Genomic DNA, 13,475 nt, shown 5'->3' on the forward strand with positions numbered 1-13,475 from the left:
GCCTGGCGCTCAGACTCCAGAGGACTGACGGCACAGCAGGGGGTGCCCCATGGACCTGACACTGAGCGCTGCTCTTGCAGGAAGGCAGCGATGGGAGAGACCACAGAGGCAGGCTCCGCAGAACGGGGACCAGTCCGTTTCGATGACACACCAATGTGAATGTGCCCCGCGAGGAGTCCGCCTCCCTGGGCGTCTTCTCTGAACGCGGAGGAGGACGCTGACCTGCTGAACTAGTGTTGTAGGTTCGAGTCCAGACAGTGGGTGGGTGAGATTTAAGAGAGACTATAATTGAACTGAGAGGTGCTGGGCGCAGCCCTGGTGCCGAGGCAGCACTCAGAAGATGTGCCCTGTGGAGTGGCGTGAGCAGAGATCCGGAGGCGGGTGTGGGTGGGAGCACGGAGCAGGGTGCCCCCGAGGAAGGAGTTGGGACCGGGTCCTTTGAGCCACTCCCCTTGCCTTGTTCTCTCCCGGCCATTTGCAGGACACATTTAGGAAGCAGAAAGAAAGAAACACTGACCACGGTCACAAATCTAACCTGGTGGCTTCCACTCAGGAAAACAAGGTTGGCGTGTTGGGGGTGGGAGTTGTTCACAGGGTCTGTGGGCCGAGCGTTCATGCAGCGAGCTTTGAAAGTAGGAACCTCACCCTATAAAGCAGAAGAGTGGTTTTTTTTTTTCTTCGTTTGTGGTTTCGCATAGCAAATGTGTGACAATCATCTCTACTTATAGATCAAATGAGATATGCCAGGCATCGGAGAGTGAGCGTGGCCCAGATTTCTGTCCCCTTTCCCTCAGCCATTTCGTTTTACTCTTATCGCGCTTTCCAGAAAGTTTGCCTGCCGGGAGACTCGTTGTCACGATTTCCCGTGTTGTCAGATAGCTCCATAGAATTCAGTTTCTGAGAACCAGCCAGAGGCATGCAGTGACATTGCATAATCCCTCCTCTGAAGCCGGAGATAGAAGCCAAGAGCTCACAGGAGCTGTCTCACAGCGGCATGAAAGGAGCAGAGACCATGGATGGCACGCCCAGGGTGAGTGAGGGGCTCTTGGGATGGGAGGTTCACAAAACAACCCCTTACGGTTAAGGGCTATAACCGACTTTCGTGCCAAGTTTCTAATGAAGTCAAAGGGTGAATGCCAGTAACATGTAAGTTTGAGACGGAAAAGTTTAATGGAAGTCTAAGTGTGGAAGAGCTGTGTGCTCAAAAGCCCCTGACCAGTTGGATTCAGAGATGGACGAAAATGACTTCCTCGCAGTTTGTGGGGGTTGATATCACATTCCGTCCCTTTGGGTCCACTCACCTTCTAACCAACCTCCCGAGCAAGAAGCGGGTCTCGGCCTCACTGACCCTGACCTCGCCTCTCTCTGGAGCCTGCAGACACTTAGTGTCACGCCCAGGTTGATTCTGTGCTCCTTCCCCAGAGCAGAGTCCAGATCTGGCCTCAGCCTCCCAGGCCGAGACCACAGGGCGCCTTCTGCGTGCTGTTTCCCGGTGATTTTGTACCGATCCGTGTGAGTGGGCTCAGGTCTGTGGCATGAATCAAAAAAGATTCGCTATCTGGAAAATCGTAATGGCTGCTTACTTAACAAGAAAAATAGCTCAGACACAAAGAAAATAAAGCTCAAGGATTATCTTGCTGGACCTTTCTTAAACCTTAAGTCTTACAGGGAAGAAAATGAAACAATTACTAAGTGGGAAGCTTGTTTATATGAATTAAATATGTGCTATTGATTATTAAAGTAATAATAATGGATGTCACTAGTGGAATTTACGGCCGAGTAGCCCATGGCGCCTCTCTTGTATGGATTGTGTATAAATGTCTAAGCTACCCTAGACTTTTGTACCCACCTTTTTTTTTCTTTGAAAAATGTTTAAAACCATTGGAAAACTGGGGAGGGGGGGAGTAATTCAGTAACCCCTTGTGGTACCTTCACCTAGGTTCACTGATTCCTGGCACTTTGTCACATTTGTCTGCATCTCTTTGTGTATATTTACACACACACACACACGCACACACTCACACACACTTTGTTGTTGCTGTTGTTAAACCCACTGAAAACAAACTGCAGGCATAATGAGCCTTCCCCCCTAAAAACAGCAACATGGATCTCCTAAAAACAATGACACTCTTCTACACAACTCCAATCTGATCACACACAAGAAAACTGACCGTTGACTTAATAATGTCCTTCTAACACTCAGTCCACATAAAGGCACCAAGTGCAAGGGCAAGAACTCACGTCTCCAACTCCTAGTCCAGCCTCTGCTCGGGGCTTCCTGGGTACCCTTACGGAACGGTCAATGCCCATGTGAGATAATACACTTTTTAAAAGGCTTTATGCAAATAGGAGCAGCAACTGACCCATGATTGGGCTTCTTGCCTTTTACAATTAATGCAAATCCGAGTTCCGTTTATGTGAGCACATTGATCTCCGAGATCATCGTCAGCTGCCTGTTTACTAAATGGTCACACAGTGCTGGCAGGGGCCATACCATGTAAGCGGTTCTCAGCTTTGGTGCATTTCCCGCTGAAGCACTTTCATGTTCAACCAAGGGCACCCCAGAGCCCCTCTCATGCCTTGAAGGTGACCTGGGGACAGGGGGTGGTGACCAGTGACGGCCCTGTCACACTGCCCCACGGTGCTGCTGCTTTTTGTCACACGACCGTTTCATGTCGGAGGGACATTCACCTTTGTGTAATTGTCTGCTTCTCACTAGGTCTTCCCTGATATCTTATAAAACCAAGAGAAAATGGAAAAATAAACACGGTGATATTAGTGGTAGGAAACACTGGGCTCACACAGTATGGTTGCAACAGACGTGGAAGCCATTATGTGCGGCCAAGTGGCCACGCTAACACCTCATCTGTTGGCTTCCTGGGCTGTAGCTGATTGATTCCATGTTCAACGCCATTCAAGAAAGTCAAGGCTTAAAAGACAGGGTGCATAAGTGATTCTATCGTATGTAAACCTTTGTTTGGGGTTTTGAGTAGTTTCAAAAAGTGCCTTCTTTATGAAAATGGAGTCTGCATGTACCTTAGTGATGCAGTAGTGCTATTTGCTACAAATTGTATTGACTTCTGGGTGTGCATGTGCGTGCCCACGAATGCACACCATTAGAAGTGATGTTGAAATTAGCATCTTCGTCTCATTTGGGGTAGATGTCCAGGAAATGAAGGAGAATTAGAGTCAGAGAGGCATGGTATTCATTTTCCTTCACTTTCTGAGAATTTATGAAATTCAGTTCTATTTTATTATTTTTTAATGTTTATTTTTAAGAGAGAGAGAGTGCACATGTGTGCACACACACGCGACTGGGGGAGGGGCAGACAGAGGGGGACAGAGGGTCCCAGATGGGCTCTGCACTGACGGCGGACAGCCTGATGCGGGGCCCCAGCTCACAAACCTCAAGATCGCGACCTGAGCCGAAGCCAGATGCTTAACCAACTGAGCCCCCCGAGGTTCTGGTTTAAACCTACTTTCTGTACAACCTGCACTTTCTCTCTTTTGCAAACCCGGCTTTATGCTCACTTGCTTTTCTGATGGGAGTTTTCAAACAAGTGTCTTTCCCCTCATTACTGAAGGGCTGATGTTCAGAGAATTGATCAAAACACTATTTATGTTTTAAGCACATTTAAATACCCTCAGGCACTGTTAATAGTTCAGATTCAGTCTCACTTAAAGAGCAAATATCCTTTAGCTGTCCTGCACCCCAATCCTGGGAGGGTGGACTGGTCCTAGAGCCCCTCAAGGAGGGTCACAGGAAAGACTTAGAGGTCAGATCAGCACTGACAGACCCAAAGGCGATGCGTCTGCCCCTGTGCCGCCTCCTCGTAGGTCAGGGCTTCTGGGCAGGAGTACTCAGGACTCAGGGCCTTGCTTGTGGGGGGCGGGGGAGAGAAACTGCAGGCTCTCCTTGTGCCTTCGCACCTCTGAGTGGGAAGCAAGACATTTTAACTCAGGCCTTGTGGAAGAAGGACAAGTGGGATTCTATGCAGAGAACTTTCTGTGGCCACAAGGTGTGCCTGAGCCCTTCCCCCTGCCTCGGGACGTTCATCTAGGGCCTGGGTCCTGTGGGTCCTCCCCACCAGCATCTTCCACACTCACTGGCTCACTCACTTGCACACTTGCTCAAGGCCTCTCTGGATCACCCATCCAAGTCGCCTCCCCGAGCCCCCTGGTCTTTCTCATTCTCCGCCTCATCTTCATTTATCAATGTCTCGTCTTTCTCAATGGTTTTGTCCCTTTTATCATCACGTGTCTTCCCCTCTGGAGAGTCGGCTCCACCAGGGACAGAGCTGGGCTTTCTCATTGAGTGCCACGTCTCCAGGGCTACGGCAGTGCCCGCACTGAATAGGCGCCCAGTAAACACCTGGAGTGTGTGGGAATGAACGGGAGGTTCCAGAGAGTGCGACGGAGCTCTTGTGACATCACCCCGCCCTGCCACAGGGTCACACACAGCACTTCCTAGTTGTCACACCACTGGGAACCGAGGCTGCCCCTGACTCTAAGCTCCCTGACCCCTACCTGGCCCCAACCTGAGCCACTCAGCCTAGACTCTCGAGAACCAGCCCCCTTCCCGCTCCTATGGTCAGATGTTGCCTTAAATCTGAACCTTTGCAGCTGAGGTCAAGGTCACAAGGGCCTGTGGCCTCCCTCTGACCTTGTCCAGCAGCTTCCTCCCTTCACCTGTCTCACAAGAGGAGAGAGCCCAGACACAACAGCCACACAATTCACTGCCCACTGTGCAGCCATCCATCCAGCAGGTAGCTATTGGGCCCCGGGGTTCAGATGATCAACACATCGCTGATATGTTAGTGGAGTCAGAAAGGCAGTAGATGAGTAAATGGACATGATGATTTCAGGGGGTGAAAGCCACCACGGAGAAAATAAAGCAAGGCGATCTGATAGAAGTGATGGACAGAAAGGGCCTCTCTGGAGACCTGAATGAAGACAGAAGCAGTGAGGGCAGAGGAAACAGCAAATGCAAAGGCCCTGTGGTGGGAATTAATTTGGCATGGTGGCGTAGCCATAGAAAGGCCAGTGTTGTTGGAGCAGAGGGACCGGGAGAGGGGGGCGGGGAAGGGAATGAGATCGGAGGGGTAAGCGGGATCCCGTTCCCACAGGACCTTGTCAGTCCCGTAAGAACTCTGAAGTGCTTTCTAACTGCAAAGGAAGCCGCGGGCCTATTTAAAGCAGGAGATGACACAGTCTGGCTTATGTTTTAAGAGATCACTGAGCTGTCGCAACGGAGGGACTGTCAGCAAGGAAGAGCAGGAGCAGGCGATGAGTCAGGAGACCAGGGCGGGCGGCCCCTCTTTCCATGTCTCAATGGACACGGACGAGAATCGCTTGCCTCGCCTTCCAAAAAGAAAAAGAGAAAGAAATAAGAAACTCTTGGCATTTGAAACTGTCAGGAGATGTGAACAGAAAGAATAGCAAATAAAGGTGTAAGTAGTTTTATTGGATGACATGTGCTCCACACCTTTGGTCTTTTTTGGAAACCGATGTTTCCTACCAACCCTATTTCGGTTCTCTGTTGAGACAGCACGCCTGTCATTGGTCCCACAAATACCAAGTGCCTGCTCTGTGCCAGGCACCGTTCTAAATGCCACAAAGGACACATGTGTCTCAGTCCGTTTCCCAATAAAATGAACTGTCATTTTAGTTCATAAAGATGTAATATAAAAAGTATAATATGTAATATAAAAGTATAATATAATGTACAAACATTATATTATCACTCCTGTTTAAAAACTTGTATTCTCGTAATGGTTTAATTGCTATAGAGCTCACTACTAAAAAAACAAAACAAAACAAAACAAAAAAAAAAAAAAACAAGCTAAACAGAACAGCATCCTGACCCCGCAAGTCACCAGGCTCCATGAAGGAAAGTGGCCTCTGTGATAATCGAATGGGGAAGCAGCCCTAGAAACAGAATGTGGTCGTTTTGGAAATAGAATGACTAAGGGAGGAAATGACAAGTCCCTGGAGAGGAAATAACTTCAAAGGAGGAAGGTGAGAGGCTGGTAGAAAACATGCCGTAGAAGTGATATTCGACTACCCCGTGTGGGCTGTGAAAAAGGGGAAATACATAGTTCAGGAGAAGCCATCTGTGTCCCCACCGTGAGACAGAGTCGGTGCCAAGAAGGCGGTGTGTTCCTCACCGGCGGCGGCAGCTCGGTTTATGTTACTGAATGTCCAGAATTGTTCTTTTTGTCTTTAGTGTGGCTTCGCCTGGGGGGCTCAGTCGGATGGGCATCGAACTTTGGCTCAGGTCATGATCTCACAGCTTGTGGGTTCGAGCCCCGCGTCGGGCTCTGTGCTGACAGCTCAGAGCCTGGCGCCTGCTTCCCAGTCTGTGTCTCCCTCTCTCTCTGCCCCTCCCCTGCTGGCGCTGTCTCTCTCTGTCTCAAAAAAAAAAAAAAAATTAAAGTGTGGCTTCGCCTGAGAATCAAGAGCGGCTTTGGGGACACACCGGTTGCAGGCAGTCTGTCCTTTGGGGAGGAGAAAGCACAAGGAATGCGATAAGAAAGCAGTGGGGGCCTTTCTCTCTTGGAGATGTTTGCCCTTTGGTTAACAAAAAGGACCCGGGGCTTTGTGGGATGCTCGCTCCGGGCTCAGAATTTAAACTCGCCCGCAGGTGGAAAGAGCTGAGAGTCCGTTGCAGACTGAGCAGCTTGGGGCTGCTTCGTTCCTACACCGTCGCTGCCCAGAGTGAGGGCGTCACCGAGCATCGTGAGACCCAGGGCCGGTCACATGCCCCTGTCTCTAGCGGTGCGAGTGGCCTTCCGAGTAAGACTTTGTTTTTAATTATAAAAAGAGTTTTTAGGGTTCTTTATTTTGAGAGAGAGAGAATGTGTGCGCGCACTTGGGAGCAAGTGGGGGAGGGGCAGAGAGGCAGGGGAGAGAGAGAATCCCAGGCAGGCTCCACGCTGTCAGTGAGGAGCCCGAGGTGGGGCTCGAACTCACAAACTGAGATCATGACCTGAGCTGAAACGGAGAGTGGGACACTCAACTGAGCCACCCAGGTGCCCCCCCCCGGGTAAAACCCAGGTGGGTTTATCTGTAGCCCATTATTGACGATAAAAATGAATAAGCTGAGTGCACTGGAATAAATTCACACCAACACAAAGGGTGAACAAGAGCTTGACATAACAGGTGGGCCCTTGCTTGGCTGAGACCCCTAAAAATGTCCCCGGGGAGTGGAGACTTTGGCGAACAGGCATGAACCTTCCCTTATATTTCTGTGATCCATGACATGGCTTGGACCAGCTTTGAATTCTTCCTGATCAATCAGATGAAAACAAAAAGCGCTGCCCAGCAGGGACCCTGACTGCTGGCATGTAAGATTATTTCAGGTGTGGTCCACAGAGGACATATTTCTCGTGTTGGTTACGTATTTTATTTTATTTTTTAATGTTTCTTTAATTTTGAGAGACAGAACAAGAGAGCGAGCAGGCAAGAGGCACAGAGAGAGGGGACAAAGGATCTGAAGCAGGCTCTGCATTGATACAGAGAGCCCAACGCGGGGCTTGAACTCATGAACTGTCAGATCATGACCTGAGCCGAAGGCAGATGCTTAACCCACTAAGCCACCTAGGTGCCCCACGTAATGCATTTTAACGTGCATCAGAAAAAACGAAGAGGGGCACCTAGGTGGTTCAGTTGGTTAAGTGTCCAACTCTTTTTTTTTTTAAGTTTATTTATTTATTTTGAGAGGCGGGGAGGGGGGGTGAACTGAGGAGGAGCAGAGACAGAGGGAGAGAGAGAATCCCAAGCAGGCTCCAATGCAGGGCTCGATCTCACAAACTCCAAGACCATGACCAGAACCGAAATCAAAATCCAGACACTTAACTGACCGAGCCACCCCGGCACCCACCAACTTTTGATTTCGGCTCAGGTCATGATCTCACAGTCGTGAGATCGAGCCCCTCATCAGGCTCTAAGCTGAGTGTGGAGTCTGCTTGAGATTCTCTCTCTCCGTCCCTCTGCCCCTTTGTCCTGCTCGCACGCCCCCTCTCTCTCTAAAATAAGATTAAAACTATTCTCAAAAATAATAATAATTGTCATGTTAGTGAAGCACTAAGAGTACATTCTAGCAAGGTTCCCATGAAACGGGAAGTATACTCAAACACGTTGGTCTGGTCAAGACCCAAACCTATTGGAAAACCGCAGTATTCAGACATCAGGGAAGAAAATATTGCATTTCCATTGAGTGGCCTTGGAATTTTTTTCTGGTCACAGTCTCTTCCTCCAAGCCTCACGAGTAGGCGGTGCCTCCCACAGCCACGGAAGTCCTGTGATGAGTGGCTTCTTCGTGGGAGCCATCAGGACGAATCCAAAGCTGGAGAAATTCCAGGCTCCCATGGAGCAATCAGCTACCCTTTGTCTTGTTTACAGACGCCGCCGCGGCCGTCCTCCAGGGCCGTTTTCATGGGTGTTAGGAAGACAAGGAATCATTCTTTAAGTTTTTCTTTTTCACCCATCTAACGTCTCATGTCCAAGTTCACCAGGGTTATGCCTCTCTTTGTCCCCCGTGCCTATAGATGAACCCACCACAATGGCTATTTGCACCCAGGAGGATGGGAGGGGGCCAGGGAGCCGATCAAGGGAACGCGTTGGTGGCCGGCCCCTTGCACGCCCAGGGCTGTGGGTCCCGCCCAGCTCTGCCAGCAGGGGCAGCTGCAGAGAGGCCCTGCTCACGCACAAGTGTTTCCCACCCACACCTGCCCGCACTCCGGCTCACACTCCTACCGAAGACCTTTCCTTCCCCAGCGGCTTCGGCCAGTGTTTTCCAGAACATGGAATGATCACCCTTAAAAATAATCTCTTTAAAGGATCAAGATGAAAGTGAACGTGAGTATCTGAATTGGTCTCTGCTGGCATCCATTCCTTGCAACAGCTCAACTGCTTGGGCCTCCTACCATGCGAACGGGCCCGTTACTTGTTCTTTCAAATGTTCCCCCGAAGGTAAGGAAGCCCAAAATGATGTCCCTCCAATAACGACCAGAGTAATTGAAAGGTGCTCTACGTCTCGTGTTTTGAAACCAAAAAGAGAGTGTTTGTATTTTGTTTAAAAAGTTGTATTCTGCTCGGTTAATTTTTTTAGGTATATGTTCCTCTAAATATAAAAGTACTGGGGGGCGGTGGGGGAGGGTGTTTCAGTATCTCGCTTTCAGTTAAATGACTTCGGATCCCTTTGTCCACATTCTGGAGTCTTGTCACTTGAGAACTGGTCTGCTCTCCCGGAGGGCTCGCTGGAGCGGAAGCTCCCCGCTGTCCCGGGCCTCTCTGGCAAACGACAGCAGCTTTTCCTCAGCCTTCTCTCCTTCACCCACTCTGCTAAGCCTTTAAAAACCAGCTCCAAGAGAAACAACTCTTTTCCATCTCCAAGATGATGCAAGAAATTACTTAGCTGTCACTTCATTAAAAAAAGAAAAGCCTGAATATTTCCGAGACCAGAATGCGGACCAGTGACCCAGAGCTGCCGCAGGCTCTCCCACACCACAGATGAATCCTCTCACTCCCTTAGGCACGACCAAATAACTGGGCCCCGTGCAAGTCTCAGGGCAAGTTCTGATTGTGCAAGGCACCGTTCTGCTATCTTCCGTGACCCTCAGTTCCCTACGCCTGGTGGACCCGCACTTGGAAATCTAAGTGCTGCTGTGGAAAGCATTTGAAATCCATGAGGGAAAACAAAAGTTAAGGCAACAGCTTCTTCCTTGGACAACTGATTCCTTTTTTTTGTTGTTGTTGTTCATTTATTTATTTTGAGAGGGAGAGAGCACAAGCAGGGGAGGGGGAGAGAGAAGGGAGAGAGAGAATCCCAAGCAGGCTCTGTGCTGCCAGCACAGAGCCCGACGCGGCGCTCGATCCCGCAAACCGTGAGATCATGACCTGAGCAGAAATCAAGAGTCGGATGCTTTAGTGACTGAGACACCCAGGCGCGCCCAAGCTCTTTCCTGGATTCTTAGGGCACGATCTAATGGCCACGCAACATGCACAACTGAGTCACAATGCACTTACCAGCTTACCATTCCTCTACCCGGGGCACACTCTGTCATTCGCTCGTCTGTGAAAATGCACATGCCATCCTGTGACGACTCGGTGCCAAGCTCTGCGATTCGTGGGCCAAACAGGCAGACTCCAGGGTCAAAACCGCCTGTGGTCCCTTCTTGGTTCTGTTCCCTGCTCTCTGAGCAACCTTAGGCCACTAAATCACCCTCTCTGCGCCTTAGTTTTCTCACCTCTCAAACGTGATATTAGTCACCGTCACCGCTTCATGGGGGGGTGGATATCAAGGGGGATAATCGAGGCTAATTACTTACGTAGCGCCTGGCAGAGAAGTTGAAAAAGTGTGGGCTCTCCTCATCTGTGAGCCAGTGGCTAAATCGTAAACTGTGACAGTGACACAGTGCCTGACTCAACATACGTCCAGAGGATTAAAGGGGAGGGGCGCTTGGGGGGCTCCGTCAGTTAAGTGGTTAAGCATCCAACTTCAGCTCAAGTCCAGATCTCGTGGTCTGCAAGTTCAAGTCCCGGATCGGGCTCTGTGCTAACAGTCCAGAGCCTGGAGCCTGCTTCGGATTCCATGTCTCCCTCTCTCCCTGCCCCTCCCCTGCTCACACGCTGTCTGTCTCTCCTTCAAAAATAAACGCACACACACACACACACACACACACACACACACACACACACACAAGGAAGAAGAAGAAGAAAAAGATTAAGGAAAAGCTTTTCTCTTCGCTGGGTTGCAGGAAGGTACTGTTAGTGGACACGCACCACTGTGAGAAGGCGGCTGCACTGTTGTGCGGGCCTTGCAGACGGGGGGAACTTTCCAGACCTAACTCCTTGAAAGCATCTCTCCCCGCTCTGGTCTCTCTGGAGGCCCCTTCGCAGAACGCCGCTGCCCATCCACACCTCACAGAGCGAGGGCCACGCAGATGCTTTGTTTCTTCCTCAGGGTTGTCCTTCCTCTGTCTGTCTTCCGTGTTTGGAGAGTGTGGGTGGGAAAATGGAGGTGGGAAGGGGATTTTGCCTCTGCTCTTGGAAACTTTTTAACATAATGTGCTTCAAAATTTATTTTTTTTTTTGAGAGAGAGAGAGAGAGAGCGTGAGCAGGGGAGGGGCAGAGAGAGAGGGAGACAGAATCCGAAGCAGCTCCAGGCTCCAAGCTGTCAGCACAGAGCCTTGATGCGGGGCTCGAACCCACAAACCGGAGATCATGACCTGAGCAGAAGTCGGGCGCTTCACTGACTGAGCCACCCAGGCGCCCCTATAATGTACTTTTAAAAATGATGGAAAACAAACAGGCACAAACCACCCCACGGCGAGGTTCTCTCGGCTCTGATCTCTCCAAGCCTCGCTGTGTATTTACATCGTATGAGACGCTTCCCATTCACCCGAGAGACACTGGTCTCTAACGGGAGCGCAGGGCTCCCTCCGCTCTGGCTCCACTTCTGACGCTCCGGAGTATGGGTCCCACTGCCCCGGGAAGCCGTGTGAGGGGAGCTGTCACTGATCTGACGCTCAAAGCTCCGCATCCAGGGAAGAGCCTTTGTGAACTTCAGGGATTCAGATCTGCCGCACGTCAAAGGCTTTGAAATATTTACATGGTGTGCTTTTAAATGTTTTTTTTAATGTTTTATTTATTTTTGATACAGAGAGAGACAGAGCATGAGAGGGGGAGGGGCAGAGAGAGAAGGAGGCACAGAACCGGAAGCAGGCTCCAGGCTCTGAGCTAGCTGTCAGCACAGAGCCTGACGCGGGGCTCGAACCCACGAACGTGAGATCTGACCTGAGCTGAAGTCGGAGGCTCAACCGACTGAGCCACCCAGGCGCCCCCATGGTGTGCTTTTAAAGAAAGGTGGCTTAAGTGTTACTGTGCTCTCAGATCCTCAGGGGGAGGTAGGAGCAGTTCCACCACCTTCTCCTAAAGTTAAGAATTCTTGGGGACAAGTCATGGAATCTATGAGAAAGCAGCTAAAATGCTCAACGTGGGCATGTTTCAAAGAAGGATCGGGGGCGCATCGTGTTAGTAAAGAGGTGATACGATGTTGTCAGAGCAGGGGTCCGACCGTCACTCGCCAATAGGGTTTCCTGCCTCATAAACCATCTCTCCCGTTGTCTGGGGCACGAACTTATTTATTACTTCCTGCCGTGAGTTGGTGACCCTGGGGCACAATTTACGTCCCAAAGGAAACGGCGAGATGCTGGCGACTTTGAAGGAAAGCATCTCTCCTGTCCCCAGCTACGAACTTTTTAATTTTAGTGATACAATGGGAGCGCCTGGGTGACTCAGTCGGCTGAGCACTCGGCTTCAGCTCAGGTCATGATCTCACAGTTTGTGGGTTCGAGCCCCGCGTTGGTCTCTGTGCTGACAGCTACTTCAGAGCCTGGAGCTGCTTCGGATTCTGTGTCTCCTTCTCTCTCTGACCTTCCCCTGCTCGCGCTATCTCTCTGTGTCTCTCAAAAATAAATAAAAAAACATTAAAATTTTTTTAAATAAAAAAAATTTAATTTTAGTAACACAGGAGTCCAGAGGGTGGGGAAAGCGCTTGTATCAGGCGTGATGCTGATCTGACCGCTGGGAAGGGGGGAGGAAGAGGGGAGCAGGGAAGGGGGCGAGGAGGCGGCGAGCAGGGAAGGGCAGAGAGAGCCTCAAGCTGTGAGCCTGGCACATAGTCTTGGCCATAACGCCACGGGGCAGGGTGGGCAGATCGCCTGTTCAGCGGAGCCCGCACTGAGTCGAAATGCTCTAGCCTCCCGCCCATGAACTCTGGGTTTGCAAAGGAAAACAGTGAGGCGCCTGCGCCCCCAGCAGTGGGCTGGACTCAGCAGCAGAGCACATCATGTGGCCCAAGAAGTTATATGCTGGGGGCGCCTGGAGGGCTCAGTCGTTGAGCATCCAACTACAGCTCAGGTCATGACCTTGTTCATGGGTTCAAGCCCCGCCTCAGGGTCTGTGCAGACGGCTCAGAACCTGGAGCCTGCTTCGGGTTCTGTGTCTCCCTCTCTCTCTCTACCCCTTCCCTGTTCATGCTCTCTCTCTCTCTCTCTCAAAAAAATAAATAAACATTAAAAAAATTTTTTAAAAGAAAGAAGTGACGCTTCAGCAGGTGGCTCTCGACAGGACCGTCTCATCCAGCTCTGCTTAGACCGGGGCCGGGGCTGCAGAAAGTGCGAGAGTCACCAGTCTCTGCTTCCCACTTTCCCTGGTCCTCACCGCGTCCCTCCTCCCTCCTCTGGCACATGAGCTCCTGCCCCTTTTTCCTTTTTCTTTTTTTAATTTCTTGATGTTTATTTATTTTTGAGAGAGAGAGAGCGTGCACGCGCGCACATGAGAGGGGGAGGGGCAGAGAGAGAGGAAGACACAGAACCAGAAGCAGGCTCCAGGCTCTGAGCTAGCGGTCAGCACAGAGCCTGACTCGAGGCTCGAACTCACGGACTGTGAGATCTGACCTGAGCAGAGG

General features: G+C 50.6%; 1 protein-coding gene across 5 annotated transcripts in view; it reads left to right on the plus strand.

Moving 5' to 3' along the window:
* The first annotated feature begins 722 nt into the window (after window positions 1-722).
* CASS4 (Cas scaffold protein family member 4) overlaps window positions 723-13,475 on the plus strand; it is a 35,819-nt gene continuing 23,066 nt past the window's right edge. For 2 of the 5 annotated variants that reach the window (XM_029917261.1, XM_029917263.1), the window contains exon 1: window positions 723-1,030. In XM_029917261.1, the coding sequence (XP_029773121.1) occupies window positions 995-1,030 (36 nt within the window). In that variant the 5' untranslated portion in view covers window positions 723-994. Of the gene's footprint in view, window positions 1,031-8,358; window positions 8,860-13,475 lie in introns of those variants that run through there. The other 3 variants (XM_029917260.1, XM_029917264.1, XM_029917262.1) reach the window with 2 other exon arrangements.

The sequence above is a fragment of the Suricata suricatta genome, chromosome 12 (genome assembly GCF_006229205.1).
Source record: "Suricata suricatta isolate VVHF042 chromosome 12, meerkat_22Aug2017_6uvM2_HiC, whole genome shotgun sequence".
NCBI classification, from domain to species: Eukaryota; Metazoa; Chordata; class Mammalia; order Carnivora; family Herpestidae; genus Suricata; species Suricata suricatta.